This window comes from Trachypithecus francoisi, unplaced genomic scaffold, assembly GCF_009764315.1.
Source record: "Trachypithecus francoisi isolate TF-2019V2 unplaced genomic scaffold, Tfra_2.0 Lachesis_group15, whole genome shotgun sequence".
NCBI classification, from domain to species: domain Eukaryota; kingdom Metazoa; phylum Chordata; class Mammalia; order Primates; family Cercopithecidae; genus Trachypithecus; species Trachypithecus francoisi.
The window spans coordinates 26,052,826-26,072,386 of NW_022681460.1; the positions used below are offsets into that span (position 1 = coordinate 26,052,826).

General features: G+C 35.7%; 1 protein-coding gene across 5 annotated transcripts in view; it reads left to right on the plus strand.

Annotated features, from left to right (window-relative positions):
- Window positions 1-1,976: 1,976 nt before the first annotated feature.
- CENPW (centromere protein W) overlaps window positions 1,977-19,561 on the plus strand; it is a 128,659-nt gene continuing 111,074 nt past the window's right edge. Inside the window, exons 1-3 of one of the 5 annotated variants that reach the window (XM_033234482.1) lie at window positions 1,977-2,632; window positions 8,361-8,474; window positions 10,589-10,729. In XM_033234482.1, coding sequence (XP_033090373.1) covers window positions 2,462-2,632; window positions 8,361-8,474; window positions 10,589-10,615 — 312 coding nt within the window. In that variant the 5' untranslated portion in view covers window positions 1,977-2,461 and the 3' untranslated portion in view covers window positions 10,616-10,729. Of the gene's footprint in view, window positions 2,633-8,360; window positions 8,818-10,588; window positions 10,730-19,561 lie in introns of those variants that run through there. The other 4 variants (XM_033234485.1, XM_033234484.1, XR_004442781.1 and 1 more) reach the window with 4 other exon arrangements.

Genomic DNA, 19,561 nt, shown 5'->3' on the forward strand with positions numbered 1-19,561 from the left:
CTAGTCTATCAGATGAATGGATATACATGCCTGAAGTTTAGGGCAGAATCAGCTGGAGATGTAAATTTGGTATTTACAGCTATTATACTGGACAAGATCACATGGGGTATGAGTGTAGATAGAGGAGAAATCTCAGGACGTGGTCATGGGGTACTCTAAAATTTAGAGATCAAAAAGAAAAGGAAGAACCAGAAAAGGAGACTGAGGTGTTATCAAGTACAAAGAAAAACAAAAGAGAATCATATCCAATTAAATATATTGCTTTATGGAAGGAAAAATCATGAAACTCAACAAATACTTCTGATAACACGAATAAGCTGAAGCCTGAAAATTGGTCATAGGACTTGCAAGTATGATGCTATTGGTCATGTTGATCAAAACAATTTTGGTGAAGAGATAGGTAGAAAAGTTTGATTGTATTGGCTTCAACAGAGAATGAGAGGACAGTATTTGGAGACATTGAATTTAGCCAACTGTTTCTAGTTTTGTTTTGTTTTGTAGAAGGACAACAGCAAAAGGTAGGATTAAGAGAGGGTTTTCAAAAGCCTGGAGATATTATAAGCTGTGTGGATGCTGATGGAAAAAAATTGGCAAAGAAGGAAGATTCATGAAGCAGAGGAGCAAGGAGAACTGCTAGAGAAATGTCCTTAAGAAAGGGGAAGGGGCTTGATCTCAGGCACAAGTGGAGTAGTTGGCATCTCATCCATGGGAGCAGGTGGAGACTGATGGGAAGATAGGGTGGTGAAAGCATACAGAAAGTCTCCATGGATTTTTTAACATTTTATTTTGTTGTTGAAGCAATGTCATCACTGGAGATTGAGAATGGGGTAGGTAAGAAAGAATAGAAGGCATGACATAGCTATTTAAGAGAATGAGTAAATGAATGAATGGCTTTAGGAAATATCAAAGGATTGTTGCAGTACTTAGAGCCCACATGAGTGGTCATGAATTTGAATTGAGATCAGACACATACCTGTGAGTGTTGTTTTCTTAAGCCAATATTAATACACAGATGCAGGTGTTGAATAGATTGAGATTTTAACTTAAGCAGAGTTGGAATGTTGCCAGATTAGTAAGAGGATAAAAGAGAATGGCTAGAAAGTTGTGGAGAAATACAGGGGAGTATTATGATGATTGATGCACAATGGACTACGGGAGGGAAGATAAGGCATAGAGTGGGGTGGCAGGGCTGGGGGGTGTGGTGAGAGGAACTGGAAAAGATAGGACAGTAGTCCCAGTAGCATCGAAGAATTGTTGGAGGGAGTAAGTTCAAAAGATAGAAGATACGGTTGAAGAGAGACAACTAAATTGAAAGTGGCAGATCAAACCGAAGGTGAGGTATTTAGTAATGACACCACCTAGGGTATGACCACAGGCGTCAATAACTCAAGGGTGTAGAATATGATCGGCAGAGAGGAGGTCTTAGAAATGGGAGGTCAGATAGCAGAAGGATCATTTGTGTGGGTGAGATCATAATAATATAATATTGAGATCTCAATGGAGATAGTATTAGAGATAATTATAATTAAAATCAGAGCGGATCTCAAAGATTGGTCCGCAGACTAGCGAATGCCAATGTCCTTGACTTGTTAGAATTGCAAACTCTTGAGTACCCCCTAGATCTAGTGAATGAGAAACTCTGGGAGGCGGGCTCTGCAAAGAGTAGTTTAACAAGTCCCCTAGGTGATTTTGATGCACATTAAGGTGTGATAACTATTAATACTTATATAGTAGCAGATGATAGATAAATTAACAGCTTGAAGAAGTAACAAAAAGTTCAATAAGTTAGCATTAAACTACACCTGAAAGTTGTTGCAAGGTTAAGTGAGAGGAACCTTAAAATTAAAGGGAGCAGCATTTGTAAAGAAAAGCTAGAATCATGAAAAGACCTAAGGTAAGATCAAATGAAATTACGTAGAAGTGTAAAATTCTTAACTGTTAGTATCTGAAAATCATGCATTCCTTGCTCGGAAGGCATTGCATTAGTGCTTTAGGAATCCTGATAAAACGTCACAAACTTCTGTTCATTGGTATTAGGGACAGAATAGAGTGAGTGCTTGAAGAACTGCCTTGGCTTACCAATCTATCTCTTCACAACTTCCAATCATCTCTAGGGAACCTAGCAGAAATAGTTCCACAGAGCAAAAGTTATAATACAGAATGTGATTAAAGGAGGACGCAGACTCTTAATGACGTCAGGTATTCCTGGGACCCGCCCACCGTGGGTGTTTTCCACCTACAGCCAGGCGCCTCCGGGGGCGGGGCTTGCTCAGTATTGACGTCACTACTGAGCGACGGGCGCGTTCCGTTGGCGGTGGATTCGAAAGTTCTGACCCGGGTTTCTCTGCCTGAAGAAGCGTAAGAGGGACCGGATTGTTATCGCTGGCCCAGTGTCCCCGGAGCTTGTGTGCGATACAGAGAGCACCTCGGAAGCTGAGGCAGCTGGTACTTGACGGAGAGGATGGCGCTGTCGACCATAGTCTCCCAGAAGAAGCAGATAAAGCGGAAGGCTCCCCGTGGCTTTCTAAAGCGAGTCTTCAAGCGACAGAAGCCTCAACTTCGTCTGGAGAAAAGTGGTGACTTACTGGTGAGATTCCATCCCTTCTCGGGCTGGGAATGGGGCACGGGAGAGGTAAGGGCAATAACCTCCAGCCTTTGTTTTTCCGCCCCGAGCCAATTTATAGCTCTTTCAGGCCTATGTTTAAGGCAGTTCCAACAATGACAGGATACGTATGCCCTGCCCTGGCATGTCAGTTCATATTCCTGGCGCTCAGTTGTACCGGGCCGCGCCGAAACGTAAATATCTGGGTCTTGTTAAAGGGACGCTCTTAGTCACGTGAGCTTAACGTACAGTTACTGCTTACAGTTTTTAAATATTGCTGTTTAGGAACACAATCTGGCACCGTGATTAATGTACTTGCAAAGGGTATGAAAGATTCACCTTTTAAAAAATAGATTTTGGAATTCAGTCTGTGCCATTTTTATTTAGCTATTGTAAAAGGCATTGCTCACATGCCTTTTAAGGGCCTCCCTTCTTGCCTCCCTCCCTTTCCTCCCTCCGTCTCTCCTCTATTTACGCATTTAACCAAACATGTTGCCCTATTTCCTCTAGGTTAGGGTGCTTACTAAAGGACCCTGATGGGAAAGTTTATTTGTAGGAAGAATGCTCTCAACTGTTAATTCATTTTGCTAGACAAATAATAGAACACCTAGTCAGTTTTTAAGCTAGACTACTAAAGCCTGCTTATCTGACTCATAATACCTGAAGCATAATATTCTAATAAGAAGCCACAATCAACCCACTGTATAATAAAGTTTCTGTCTTGAAATAAATTCAGTTTGTGTGTTGAATGCTTGCAATATATATTCCTCTGGCACAATGAACGCTGTTTCTTTAGGTTTAAACCACAGGAGGCATGTTCGGTATCTTGTCCTTGGCTTTTTGAGTAAAGGAGCCATTACAAATGGACACATAATTTCCAGGAGATCAAGGTACAGAGTTGTGGGTAATGTGGGTAATAAGAGCATACTGCATGAATAGTCTTAGGAATGCATCATCCTAGCTGTTCTTAAACGACATTGGTTTTTCTACCTCCTCTTTACTCTTTTACTTCCCGGAGTTCTCCACTGCTACCCTATCTGTTTCTTCCTTTTTGCTAAACTGCTATAGAATTATCGCCACTTTTCTCCTAATTTGGTCTCTGAAGCCAAAACACAACAAAAACACATTTTCCCCCAGAAAAGTATTACTTCTATCTTCTGTCCTTCTTTTTTGTTACTTTCTTAAATCCTGTAAGAAGAGGCAATACAGGCTGTCTTGTGCTTCGACCCCAATTAACTACCCCATGCTGGTGATAGAGGTGGCACAAATGAACGGAATTAAAATGAAATTCACTTGCAAAACATTTTTACGTAGTGTATTATGGAGCTTTCACTGGGGCTTCTAAGTGGAGGGAGAGGAAATGTACCTGATCAAAGATATCCAGGAGACTACCAGCTGGTGCAAATTGCTTAGTCGAAATTTCTCAAGTAGTTAGCATCCTCCCACATCTACCCCTTTCTTCCTCCGAAGAACCCATGGACAGAGGAGCTCCATAGTGCGGTGGGATCCAGGTGGCATGGGAAAGTGGGTGAGCTGAAATTTCAAGCGGTTGCATTGATGGGATATAGAATGTTCTTTTGGTCACTAGCTTTTCCCAGGTAGTATGCTCGTCGTCTTTGGCTTTCATTAAACACTTCCCCTTCACTGTCTTGTATATGGCATGGTTTATAGCTTTCTGCTCACCTTTGACACTTCATAATCTTATCCAGTTCAGTGAGTTAGCAGAAAGTTCAATGAGTTAGCATTAAACTACACCTGAAAGTTATTCCAAGATTAAGTGAGAGGAACCTTAAAATTAAAGGGAGCAGCCTTTGTAAAGAAAAGCTAGAATCATGAAAAGACCTAAGGTAAGATCAAATGAGATTATGTAGAAGTGTAATTCACTTGCATCCCACATCATCCACAAAGTTTTCTGTAGTTAAGGCAGTTAGTTTTGATCGGTTCTTTTTTCTGAACTTGGACAACAGTAAGAGTATACATCATACAGTTGAGTTGTTGGGACTCTTAACACTGTTGTCCAGGAGTTTCATATGTTGATGCCTCCTAGTGTGGTATGCAGCTTCTTGAGGAGAATGAGTAGCTCCTTCTTTGTCTCCCATTATCTTTAATACAAAATTAATCTACTTTCATGCTGCATTTGTACATGATGTTTCTTCTGCTTGAAGAAGTCTTCTCTCTACTTGGCAACCTATAATTTTTTCAAAATCCAGTTTGTATGTTACTTCAGTGAAGCTTTCCTTAATGTCCTTAGAAAGGATCAATCTTATCCTTCTCCATCATCTGTTGTCACACATTTGCCTTTTTCTTTATGGGTTTTATTATCCTACTAGTCTGGGAACTTGAATTTGGAAATTTTTGTATTCCTGGTGTTTTGCATAATAGCTTCAACATTCTGAGTCTACAATTAATTTTGTAAATGCAACTCTATGTGGATTGATGTTATTTCTAGCATTTTATTTATAATTTCTTTGTGTTATTTTATCATTCTTCACTGGCTGTTTGTTATTTTGTTTGTTTTATGCCTTATTTGATTGTTTAGCCCCAGGGATGATACTAGGGAGAGAGTTAACATGTTAAATGTAAAGAAATGCTGTGCAAATATCTGGGTGCTTATAGTTCATGTAAAATTCAAAAGTGCTATGACAAAGGGAGGAGGAAGTCAGACTGGCCCAGTCTTTCTGTCAACTGAGACTGTCAATAAGTATTTCTTTATAAATTTTCCTTTGATTTATTTTTAAGCAAGCAGATTTTCAAAAGTAACTTATTGATGGAATAGCTTACCTTTTTCAAGTTAGAATGCCTAGCTAATACCCTAAAACTAACTTTTGTTCTGACCATTTTAATATAAACCTTAGTACATTGGAGTAGCACCACTCAATTAACTGTTTCATGACAGATATAGGTTGCTTGAAAAAATGTTTGTGAGATCTGAAAAAGTAATACTAATTTATCTCAGTATCTGTATTAGGGTTCACTAGAGGGACAGAACTAATAGGATAGATGTATATATGAAGTGGAGTTTATTAAGGAGTATTGACTCACACAGTCACAAGGTGAAGTCCCACAGTAGGCCATCTGCAAGCTGAGGAGCAAGGAAGCCAGTTCCAGTCCCAGTCCCAAAACCTCAAAAGTAGGGAAGCCGACAATGCAGCCTTCACTCTGTGGCCGAAGGCCCTAGAGCCACTGGTAAATTAGTGGTGTAAGTCCAAGAGTCCAAAAGCTGAAGAACTTGTAGTCTGATGTTCAAAGGCAGGAAGCATCCAGCACGGGAGAAAGATGAAGGCTGGAAGACTCAGCAAGTCAAGTACTTTCACATTCTTCTGCCTGCTTTATTCTAGCCATCCTGGCAGCTGATTAGATGGTGCCCACCCAGATTGAGGGTGGGTCTGCCCAGTCCACTGACTCCAATATTATTTTCCTTTGGCAACACCCTTACAGACACACCCAGGAACAATACTTTTCATCCTTCAGTCAAGTTGACACTCAGTATTAACCATCACAGTATCCATGGCTCATGACCATGAAGAGGAAAGGGTATTCCATCTAGGTTAGTGAATTAAGTCTTAAGACAGTGTGGTTTAATCGAATCTGATTAAAAAAAAAATTTTTTTTTGCCTTATTTGGGGAGATGTGGTGGGGTCTTCATGCAATAATAATTATTAGCTACCTACTATGTATTAAAAAATGTGTTAAGAGACACTGGGGATAGAGTGTTGAAAAGGCTAGGCATAATTCGTGTCCTTAGAGTACACTGAGGAAGACAGCTAAGTGAAACATTACAGCATGATGTAGTCTATGCAGTGATAGGAAGTTCAGAGTGCTGTGGATCAATATAACCTTACATATTGGGGGAAGCTGGACTTTTCAGAGAAGTCTATAAACAAGTAGGATGCCTAGAGGCAAGGTTGCATTTGAATTCTCAAAGAAATTCAAAAGGCTTAGTGTAGAACTGGAAGCTTAGAACAGTGAGAGGTGAAACTAGAACCCCAGTCAAGTGGGATTTAGTGTTAAGGAATTTGGAATTTATGCTGAGGGTATCTGGAAGCTATTTACTTTTAGAAGTACAAAGTACAGATTAACAAATGAAATTGTGCCATATTATGGGGTGTTTTTGCTACCAAAATAAATGGGCTATCATTGAAAGTTTAAAAAATAATTGGCACAGTATAATGTAAATAATTGGTATTGGGTTGCTTTACCTCGGAGTTCTTGTGAGAATCAAAGAAGATAGTGCATCAAAAATGTACCAAAAGAATATCCACCTTTTATAGATTGTTCATCTTGTTTAAATTCCCAAACCTCTGTTTTCTCCACATATCACTAGAACATTATTAAACACCTATATAACAATCTATTAAAGATTTCTGCATTATAGAAAGCATTAAAATACCATATTACTAGTTATTTAACATTTGATGAACTGTGGGAGAGTGTTCAGTACACAAGATAGTGAATATTAAGTATTGTGTATAAATTGTTCTTCTAACTGCAAAGATCACTTGTCATGATGTAAATAACAAAATAAATCATGTTAAAGACACTATCTAATTGGATCTAAGTTGGTAGTGCCCTCAGGTACCTGGCAGAAGCAAAGGATGGGGAAGATACGTCCAATAATATAAATAAGAGTACTACATATGATCCTAGATTGGAGACTGAGATACAACTTTAGCTCACTTCACATTGTCTTCTGCTTGGATTACATGTACTTTAACTTTTCTCCAAAGAATGTGCTTGTAGATTAGGACTTTTGTTGCTTTGGATGGTGATTTTGAGTAAAATACTTAACAAAATGTTATTTTATATGACATATCAGCACTTGTTTATACATATATGTAATCAGATAATATTGATCTATTATCTGATGATGAGTACATATGTTTTGCTTATATAGAGCTTGTTTCTGTAAGAATGTACAAGAAAGTGTCAGCAATGGTTGATTGGGGGATGAGATGGGGAATAGACTTATTTTTGATAGTCTACCCTTTTATAAACTTTGTGGTTTTATATTTTTAAAATAATTATAGACTCAAAAGAAGGTGCAAAAATAGTACACAGTTTCCATGTATCCTTTACCCAGCTTTCCACAGTTCTCATATCTTACATAACTATAGTTTTTTTATTGACTTTTAAATTTTTCAGTCTGCTTATATTACCTATTTTAAATAATTTTTTAAAAGAGGCTTGAAGATTATTAATAGTAAGTATGGTTATTTTATGATAGTTGTTGGATGACAAGTAACTTGACCTTTGTGCATACACTTTTCAATTTAGCAGACTTAAACAATTTCAACTATTAACATGTTTTTAAACAAATATTTCAAATTAAATATATCTGTTTAAAAATCTTTGACCTCAGATTGTAGAATAATAGCCTAAAATGTAGTTGTTGGTATGTTTTGATTTAAAAATTTCTGGAAATTTTACATTACGTTATAAATTAAAATCCATTTGGAATCAGAAGCAGGAATATTTGTTACTAAGTGAATCTTACATACATTTTGATATATAATGATGCTTTACAAAATGGCCTTTGCTCTGCCTTGCATAGCTTGTTTTATGTATTGCAGTGACCAAGTCTCTCTGCAGGGAATCTAAGAGGGACTGAATTCTATGTAATTTTAAATAGACTTAATTTACTTAATCACAATGGTAAATAGTATAACAATACATTTTGAGATGATTAATTTTTAAAAATCATTATTTCAGTGCATCAGTATTTGAGCTTAAAAATCCACTTGGATTTTCTGTTTTAAAGGTCCATCTGAACTGCTTACTGTTTATTCATCGATTAGCAGAAGAGTCCAGGACAAACGCTTATGAGAGTAAGTGTAGAGTCATTAACAAGGAGCATGTATTGGCTGCAGCAAAGGTAAAATCCAGATTTCTTTTCTTGAGCAAGAATTAAACCTCAAAATTATCACTAGTTTCATCACCTCTCCCTGATTTGTATACCTTACTCAGCTTTGTTGAGTCGATATTTGGCCTTTTATGAGTTAATTATTTTAATTAAGGAGTTAGATTTCCTCCATATATATATTATTGATTTCCAGTGGTAATATTAATGGCCACTGCTTTAGAGGAAACATTCATGTTCCTACAGACTGCTAATCTGTAGATGGAGAAGATATATCACCTTGAAATTTATCAAAACTTACTTTCTTCTTGATCATTTAAAATTATCCTAATTACCTCATTGTATTAGTCCATTTTCACACTGCTATAAAGAAATACCCAAGACTGGGTTATTTATGAAGGAAAGAGAATTCACTCACTATCAGAAGAACAACATGGGAAAAACCGCCCCCATTATCCAATCACCTCCCTTTCTCAACATGAAGGGATTACAATTCGAGATCAGATTTTGGTGGGGACACAAAGCCAAAGCATATCACTATTTGATTTCTTTTAACTTTGTTTTGGCAGACGTTGCAGTGTGCCGAGATGGCACCATTGCACTCTAGCCTGGGCAACAAGAGCAAAAGTGCGTCTCAAAAAAAAAAAAAAAAAAAAAAATACAAGTAGAGATGATTGCTTTTTACTGTTATTTTTATGTAATGTTAAGAATATATTGTCTACGGTGCAATTTTCCAGATATGTTCCTGAAAATGTTATTTCCAAATGATGTTAGTCAAGGCCCTACCTTAAACACTTCTGTGGTCAAATAAGTGTAGATAACCTGGCATACTGTACTTCCTTGATTAGTCACAGTATTATCGTAGAACTTGTTTCTATAAGAATATGTAAGAAACTGGCAACCACAGTTGACTGGGGATGACAGAGGAGAGAAACTTATTTTTGACAGTCTACCTTTTTGTAGACGTTTTTGTTTTAAATTTATTTTAAAATAAGAAGGCACAAAAAATGGTTTAGAGTTCCCATGCACCCTGTATCAAGTTTCTCATAATCCTAATGTCTTATATAACTATAGTTATATAAAGTTATGAAAGGCCAAGAGAGAAATACAGCAGTAAGGAAACCTGTTGAACTCCGTTTAGTATTTTGTAAGCTTATTTGAGTACATAATATACTCAGCATTTTGTAAATTCATTTGACTATTCAAACTTTCTTTTGAAGTACACATGATATTATCTTGTAAAACAGAGAAGTACTAACCTAGATACAGATTTATTTGATGGTCTTGTGGAAGTCTAGAAGTGTGCATGTCTTGGCATTTTCTAGGGATTTTAAATTATCTTGCAATTATAAACATTCCGACAAATTTCTAGACTGTTAAAGTCAATGTAAATATTTTTCTGCAGGAAAAACAACGCTTCAGATATTGAAGAATATACATGTATTTTTTAAATTTAGGATTTGTATTAATAAACTGTAGGTTTGTTTACTTAAAATCGTAGATAAGTTTAAAAAAAAACAAATATTCTGACTAATGCTGTCAGTCTTTTTACAACTAAAAATCTCCTTTTTTAAAAAATTTGTACCACACAGACTATGTATTTTAAAAATAATCTACTTAACAAGTTGTTCAGCATAAGATGACCAGTTTTAGTCTCAAATGATTATAATTCCAGTCCAAATATAAGAAATTTAATGTTGCAGTGGATTTGTCCTACTTACAGTTGTGAAATGTCTGACTTATAATAGACTTTTTGAGTTTTAGAATATTGTTTAACTCCTTAACTGGTATTATGTAACTCCTAATTTAGATAACTAAATTGTCTAAAAATTTCAAGTTCGAAACCATTAATCTGAACACTTGGTTTACAGTGGAAGAAATTAACATCTAGCGGTAACTAATAAAGCCAGGTTTTTAGAATCTAGGCATGTTTCATATTCATTGAGATAAGACTATTTTTAGAGAAATCTAAGATTATAAGACCAAAGATTCCCTAATCATCTTCCAAATTGGGTTTTATAAAGTCAATCTTGCATATTATGCACCCAGGACTATTTAACTTTTTGTTAAAGAATGATGTTTTGTTTTTCATAGATATAATATTAATCTTATTTTTTCCCCACTTACAGGTAATTCTAAAGAAGAGCAGAGGTTAGAAGTCAAAGGATATATTCTTGAAAGTTATTATGATGCCTTCTTTTGGGCGGTAACAGATCATAAAGACTTTTTTACACATCAATTTGGGATTATTAAATATTGGCTATAAGTGATGTGTGTGTTCGTATTTTTTTTTCTGGCATGAAATATCTCAAGTAAATGCATAGGACTATTTAACTCTTTTATGGGAATTACTATTATTTTTATTTTAAATGTCCTCTAGTTCAGTTTGCTTTTGTTGATATTGCAAATATTTTATGTATCAAAAATGAAATCTTACTATATTAAATACTTTGAAAATGTACTTCTTAGAATTAAGTTTATATATTTAGATTTAGCCACAGTTAACTATGGAATTTAATCTCTGAAGAAAGACAAATACAGTCAAATCTAGGTGCACTTTCAATATTTTAACTTTTAATGTCTTTGCAAAGCAAAGCAATCTACTTTTACATTATGCCAGTAGTAATGTTATAATTTCTCAACTGGACAATTATAAACATCAGGTAGGTTTTTCAAAACCTCTCTCCCTCCCAAAACCAAAATAGTAGAAATTATGGAGCAAATGACTTATTTTCTTCAGGTCTCATGGATTTAATAGATAATTTTTCCCCCTAAATAAGATAATTTGGAAGTTTATTGTATATCATCAAATAGTTGTTACTTTTAACTTTTTATTTAGAAGTAGTTATAGATTTCAACATGTAGTTGCAAAGATAGTACAGAGAAGTCCCATGTACGGTGCACCCAGTTCCCCAAAGGTTACATCCTACTTGACTATAGTATAATATCAAAACCAGGAATTTCATATAGGTACAGTGTACGTGTGGTTCTGTTACCATCTTATGGTGTAGATTTGTTTAAACACTACTGTAATTAGAAATGTTTCATTACCAAAAAGGTCTCCTTGTGTTATCCTTTTACAATTACACCTTGTTTAAAATGTGTCTTACCCTAGCACCATTCCTAAACCCTGGCAACCATGAACTCTTCTCCGTCTATAGTCTATACTTTTGTCATTTTGAGAATGTCATATGAATGGAATCATACAGGAAGTGACCTTTGGGCATTGGATTTTTTTCTTAAGTTGTTACATGTATCACTAGTTTGTTCCGTTTTATTACTGAGTAGTATTCTGTAGTATGAAAGTACCACAGTTTGCATAACTATTCACTTAAATTGAGGGGCATTTTGGTTACTTACAGTTTTGGTTATTACAAATTGTTGTGAAGGGTCATCTGCAGGATTTTATATGGACATAAATTTTAATTTCCCTGGGAGAAATGCCTGGGAGTTTTATTCTGAGTTCATGGTAAGTATAGGCCTAGTTTTTATTTATTTTTATTTTTTTAAGAGACTAGATCTTGCTGTGTCACTTAATCTGGAGTGCAGTGGTGTGATCATAACTCATTGCAGTCTCCAACTCCTGGGCTCAAGTTATCCTCCTGCTTTAGCCTCCTGAGTAGCAGGGATCACAGGTGCAACTTGCTGTGCTCAGTTGGCTCAGGTTTAATTTTTAAAAAAGAAATGGCCAAATGATTTTCCAGGGTGGCTGTACCATTTTACATTTCCATTAGCAGTGTATGAGAAATCCACTTTCTTAATATTCTCACAAATATTTGGTAATGTTACTATTTTTTAGTTTAGCTGTTCTGACAAGAATATGTAGAATTGTAGTTTTAATTTGCATTTTCCTGGTGACTGATGTCTTAGTTTATGCTGCTATAGTGAAATACCATGCACTGAATAGCTTATAGATAACATAAATTTTTTTCTCACCGTGTTGGTGGACCAAAAGTCTGAGATCGTGGTGCCAGCATGGTCAGGTTCTGGTGAGGGTCCTCTTCTGAATTTCAGACTGCTAACTTCTCATTCTATCCTCACATGGAGGAAAGAAGGCCAGAGAGCTCTCTGCCTCTTTTTAAAGGACATTAATCTCATTTATGAGGACTTTATTCTCATGACCTAATTACCTCCCAAAAGTCGTACCTTCTAATACCATCACACTGGTAATTAGATTTCAACATAAGAATTTTGGGGGACACATTTAGTCCATAATAGCTGATGATGAACTTATTTTCATGTGCTTATTTGCCATCTGTATATTGACTTATACATTTTTATACTTTAATGACATCTCAGGGAAAGAATACCTGTGTGGTCAGTCTTGTACAGAAAGCCTCATGGATTCGTAGTTCAGCATAATATAGTAATATATATAATATATGTTACTAAATTAGTAATTTTTTAAAGCATTAATGTGAAAAAATTTAAATCTTATTTGTCATATAAGTATACATGTTTAACATAAAATTATATTCTGAACAAAAATAGTTATAGATAAATAGGACTTCTCAAGAAGTCAAATTTACATTTTTGAAAAATTTGAAAAAAACACAACTAGAATATGTAGTTAATGCTGAATAGTTCTGTAAATGTAATTAATATCAAAATGTTGTTTTTCCTTTAAGAGCTGGACTAGGGAATTTTGGTTTTAGGGCGGTTAGAACTAATGTGCTCAGAAGTAATGTCTTTTTTTTTTTTTCTTTAAATGATGTTTTCCCCATCTTTTCTTTTATATAGTGATAGATCATCATAATTATGCAGTTAATCCCACCACCTTGTCCCTGCAACGGGAGAGAGAGAAAGAAAGAGAGAGATTTTGTGTGTGTGTGTGTGTGTGTAAGTGGAGTAAGATGAGGGAAGTTGGTAGAGTCAGTAGAAGTAGGTGATAGTATCCGTGTGATACCACACAGCCAAAAGCCTCCTTGACCAAAGTCAAAATGAGGATAGTAAAAGTGATACGATAAATGTATTGGCTTGTTTTCTATATTGTCTGGGGTGTTTATATGCTACATATGTCCCTACTTGAGTTAGAAAAGATAATCTAGAATATGGAGTTCATTATAGGTGGGGAAAGATGTGTTTGTTAGATTAACTGAATGTTGAAGAGAGTCAGTGAGACCTTGAACAAGTAATTTAACTGGAGCCTCAGTTTCCCCATGTGTACATTTAGTAACTACTGTTTTTGGCCACATATTTTCCTTTTTGGGAAAATCAGGATGACTTCAGTTTTGACTTCATGGTTATGGGTGATCTATATGTCAACTGTGGGTTTCATTTTTACTTTAAAATCCTCAACCTCATTTTAGGTCTCAATTGCTGAACATGAGATGGGTATGAGACCTTAATATAGATATTTAGTTCTTCCTCCTCAGTATTTTAATCTTGACAATCAATATAGGACCTTGTGGCTCTAGATAAGTTTAATAACAGTATACTCCCTAGATTAGTGGCTTTCAAGCTTTACTAAGCTTCAAAATCACCTGGAAGGTTTGTTAAAATACAGATTGCTCATGGGGATTCTGATTCTACTTAGGTGGGAGCTGAGAATCTGTATTTCTAGCGGGTACCCAGGTGATGCTAGTGTTGCCATCCAGGGGCCATGCTTTTGAGAACAACTGCTCTAGATCACAGATTGGCAATATTTTTGTAAATAAAGCTTTATTGGAACACAGGCACACATGTGCTGCTTATCTGTGGCTGTTTTCATATGACAACTTAGGGTAGTGTTGAGTTGTTGCAGCAAATACTGTGTATCTTACAAGCCAAAGTACTTAGTATCTGCCCCTTTACAAAAGAAGTTTGCTGACCCCTGTTAGATAATTCTTGTCCTATCCTCTGTATTTTGCTTTTACTTGAGCCAAACTGGCAAAAGAGGGATTGCTACTCCAGAGGCTACTGTTTGTTTATATTAGCTACATTGAAGTATGACACTTCTTCTGATTGGATTTAGTGAGGGATAGAGATTTGACATACTCCAGTTATCACCAGCAAAACAACTATTTACATTGTTTTCTTGAGATATTATCATCTCTAATCCATGTTGCTTGTGTTTCCTTTTTGAGGGAATCTACTTTACTGAGACTTGGCATTTCCTATTTCCAACTAGCTATAAGAGTTTTGCTTGATTAGCATTTGTATGATACATATCTTCCATCATGATACTTACAAACATCCTGCATTCTTTAAAGTGTGTCTCATAATCAGTGTATATTCGGGTTTTGTGTTTTCATCTTATCTGTTAGTCTTGGTAATTGGAATTTGCAGTCCATTTACATTTAATGTAATTAGTGCTACGTTTGGTTTCTATTATACATTTTACTATTTGCTGGTGTATGTGACTCAGCTGCTTTAAGTACCTTTTTCTTTTTGCTTTTATTTTCTTTTGAATTAACTTTTATGATTCATTTTATCCTTTATTACTCTAGTTATATATTCTTATGCTAGGAATGATAACATGCATCGTTGACTTGTTATATACTCTATCAATCTGCTATTTATATAAACTTTTACTAAAGATTATAATCTGCACTGTTGACTATTTCTAGAACCTTAGAAGGCTTTAATGCCATTTACTTGCTGCCTTTTGATTATTTTAATTTTACATTTGTTGAACCATATAGACACAAATGTAGTATTACTAGTATCGATTGGTACTGTCACTACTAAGTAAATATTTATATTATCACATTTACCGTTTTCTTTGCTGATCATTTTTCTTTAACAATTTCATATTTCCCTATGGGATCTAGGTTTTTTTTTTTTTTTTTTTTTTTTTTTTTAAACAATCTGAAGAACGCTCTTTACTATTTTCTTGTAGGGACTGTTTCTTGGTAGTACATTCCTGTTTTTTTTTTTTTTTTTTCTGATGAATATTTTACTTTAAACTTGAAAGATATTTTCATTAGATATGAAAGTCTAGATTGCCTATTGTAGCATGTTAAAAATGTCATTTTATGTCTTCAGGCTTCTCACTTTTTTTTAGAAGTTAATGAGGCTTATAGAGAGTAATAGATCTTTTTTAAAAAATGTGTTGCTAAAGGTTTTTCTTTCTGGTTTCCAGCATTCTTACTTGATTCATTTTCCTAGGATTTGTCTTTTTTTTTTTTTTTTAATTATTATACCTTAAGTTCTAGGGTACATGTACATAACGTGCAGGTTTGTTACATATGTATACTTGTGCCATGTTGGTGTGCTGCACCCATCATCTTGTCGGCACCCATCAACCAGTCATTTACATCAGGTATAACTCCAAATGCAATCCCTCCCCCCTTCCCCCTCTCCATAATAGGCCCCGGTGTGTGATGTTCCCATTCCCGAGTCCAAGTGATCTCATTGTTCATTTCCCACCTATAAGTGAGAACATGTGGTTTTCTGTTCTTGTGATAGTTTGCTGAGAATGATGGTTTCCAGCTGCATCCATGTCCCTACAAAGGACACAAACTCATCTTTTTTTATGGCTACATAGTATTCCATGGTGTATATGTGCCACATTTTCTTAATCCAGTCTGTCACAGATGGACATTTGGGTTGATTCCAAGTCTTTGCTATTGTGAATAGTGCCACAGTGAACATACGTGTGCATGTGTCTTTATAGGAGTGTGATTTATAATCCTCTGGGTATATACCCAGTAATGGGATGGCTGGGTCATATGGTACTTCTAGTTCTAGATCCTTGAGGAATCGCCATACTGTTTTCCATAATGGTTGAACTAGTTTACAATCCCACCAACAGTGTAAAAGTGTTCCTATTTCTCCACATCCTCTCCAACACCTGTTGTTTTCTGACTTTTTAATGATTGCCATTCTAACTGGTGTGAGATGGTATCTCATTGTGGTTTTGATTTGCATTTCTCTGATGGCCAGTGATGACGAGCATTTTTGCATGTGTCTGTTGGCTGTATGCATGTCTTCTTTTGAGAAATGTCTGTTCATATCCTTTGCCCACTTTTTGATGGGGTTGTTTGTTTTTTTCTTGTAAATTTGAGTTCTTTGTAGGTTCTGGATATTAGCCCTTTGTCAGATGAGTAGATTGCAAAAATTTTCTCCCATTCTGTAGGTTGCCTGTTCACTCTGGTGGTAGTTTCTTTTACTGTGCAGAAGCTCTTTAGTTTAATTAGATCCCATTTGTCAATTTTGGCTTTTGCTGCCGTTGCTTTTGGTGTTTTAGACATGAAGTCCTTGCCCATGCCTGTGTCCTGAATGGTATTACCTAGGTTTTCTTGTAGGGTTTTTATGGTATTAGGTCTAACATTTAAGTCTCTAATCCATCTCGAATTAATTTTCGTATAAGGAGTAAGGAAAGGATCCAGTTTCAGCTTTCTACTTATGACTAGCCAATTTTCCCAGCACCATTTATTAAATAGGGAATCCTTTCCCCATTTCTTGTTTTTCTCAGGTGTGTCAAAGATCAGATGGCTGTAGATGTGTGGTATTATTTCTGAGGACTCTGTTCTGCTCCACTGGTTTATATCTCTGTTTTGGTACCAGTACCATGCTGTTTTGTTTACTATAGCCTTGTAGTGTAGTTTGAAGTCAGGTACCATGATGCCTCCAGCTTTGTTCTTTTGACTTAGAGTTGTCTTGGCAATGCAGGCTCTTTTTTGGTTCCATATGAACTTTAAAGCAGTTTTTTCCAAATCTGTGAAGAAACTCATTGGTAGCTTGATGGGAATGGCATTGAATCTATAAATTACCTTGGGCAGTATGGCCATTTTCACAATATTGATTCTTCCTATCCATGAGCATGGTATGTTCTTCCATTTGTTTGTGTCCTCTTTTATTTCACTGAGCAGTGGTTTGTAGTTCTCCTTGAAGAGGTCCTTAAGATCAGAGCCGAATTGAAAGAGATAGAGACACAAAAAACCCTCCAAAAAATCAATGAATCCAGGAGCTCGTTTTTTGAAAAGACCAACAAAATTGATAGACTGCCAGCAAGACTAATAAAGAAGAAAAGAGAGAAGAATCAAATAGACACAATAAAAAATGATAAAGGGGATATCACCACTGACCCCACAGAAATACAAACTACCATCAGAGAATACTATAAACACCTCTATGCAAATAAACTAGAAAATCTAGAAGAAATGGATAATTTCCTGGACACTTACACTCTCTCAAGACTAAAGCAGGAAGAAATTGAATCCCTGAATAGACCAATAGCAGGCTCTGAAATTGAGGCAATAATTAAAAGCCTACCAACCAAAAAAAGTCCAGGACCAGATAGATTCACAGCTGAATTCTACCAGAGGTACAAGGAGGAGCTGGTACCATTCCTTCTGAAACTATTCCAATCAATAGAAAAAGAGGGAATCCTCCCTAATTCATTTTGTGAGGCCAACATCATCCTGATACCAAAGCCTGGCAGAGATACAACAAAAAAGGAGAATTTTAGACCAGTATCCCTGATGAACATTGATACAAAAATCCTCGATAAAATCCTGGCAAACTGAATCCAGCAGCACATCAGAAAGCTTATCCACCATGATCAAGTGGGCTTCATCCCTGGGATGCAAGGCTAGTTCAACATATGCAAATCAATAAACGTAATCCAGCATATAAACAGAACCAAAGACAAAAAACACGTGATTATCTCCATAGATATAGAAAAGGCTTTTGACAAAATTCAACAGCCCTTCATGCTAAAAACTCTCAATAAATTCGGTATTGATGGAACGTGTCTCAAAATAATAAGAGCTATTTATGACAAACCCACAGCCAATATCATACTGAATGGGCAAAAACTGGAAGCATTCCCTTTGAGAACTGGCACGAGACAGGGATGCCCTCTATCACTACTCCTATTCAACATAGTGTTGGAAGTTCTGGCTAGGGCAATCAGGCAAGAGAAAGAAATCAAGGGTATTCAGTTAGGAAAAGAAGTCAAATTGTCCCTGTTTGTAGATGACATGATTGTATATTTAGAAAACCCCATCATCTCAGCCCAACATCTCCTTAAGCTGATAAGCAACTTCAGCAAAGTCTCAGGATACAAAATTAATGTGCAGAAATCACAAGCATTCTTATACATCAGTAACAGACAAACAGAGAGCCAAATCATGAATGAACTTCCTTTCACAATTGCTTCAAAGAGAATAATATTCATAGGAATCCAACTTACAAGGGATGTAAAGGATTTGTCTTTTTTGTTGTTTTCCTTTTTATTCTGCTTGAGCTTCCTGCCTGAGCTTTCTGATACCATAGGATGGTGTTTTTCTTCAGTTTGGGAGATTCTTGGCCATTATCTTTTCAAGTATTTTCTACCCCATTTTCTCTCTCCTGTTTGAGATTCTAATTATGTATTGTTCTTAGACATTTGATTATGTTCCACATATCTCATACTCTTCTGTTTTTCCCATTGAATTTTTTCTCTTTAAATTTGGCTATTTCTGTTGACTTGTCTTTTATTTCACTAATTTTGTCATCCGTTTCATCTACTCTAAAACATCTAATGGGTTCTACATTTCAGATCGTGTGTATGTGTGTTTTTTTCTTTGCATGCCTACATTTGATTATTAAAAGATTTTTATTAATATTCTCTGAGGAAATTCTTAATTGTTTTATCTATCTTTTTCTTGTTTCTTAGACATATTAATTATATTTATTTTAAGGTAATTATCAACTAATTCCAATATTTGGAGTATCTGTTTTTTGTTTTCTTGGTTTTTGATCATGTAGTCCTGTCTTTTGGCATTACTAATGAATTTTTTTCAAATAATGAATATTTTGTTAAGTAAAAAAAAGATGTTTGCCTCCACAGAGGGATTATGTTTTTCCCCACTATGCAGATAGATGGCTAAGCACCTTAATGTAATTAGTGACTGTACTAATTTCAAGGCTTAGTTGTATTTCTCATGAGACTCACTCGGCCTCTTTTTACCATTGGCCCTCCAGGTGTTTTAACTGGGAGCTTGCTGTGTTTTTTTGCAGCCCTTCTTCTGGCATGTACCGAATGAATGCTAATCTTTGACATGTGAGAATGCCAAAAACTCTGCTTTACTCTTCAGAGTCTTTGCATGTAGATATTAGATTGGTACAAAAGTAATTGCGATTTTTGCCACTGCAATTACTTTTGTACCAACCTAATATCTACATACAAAAAA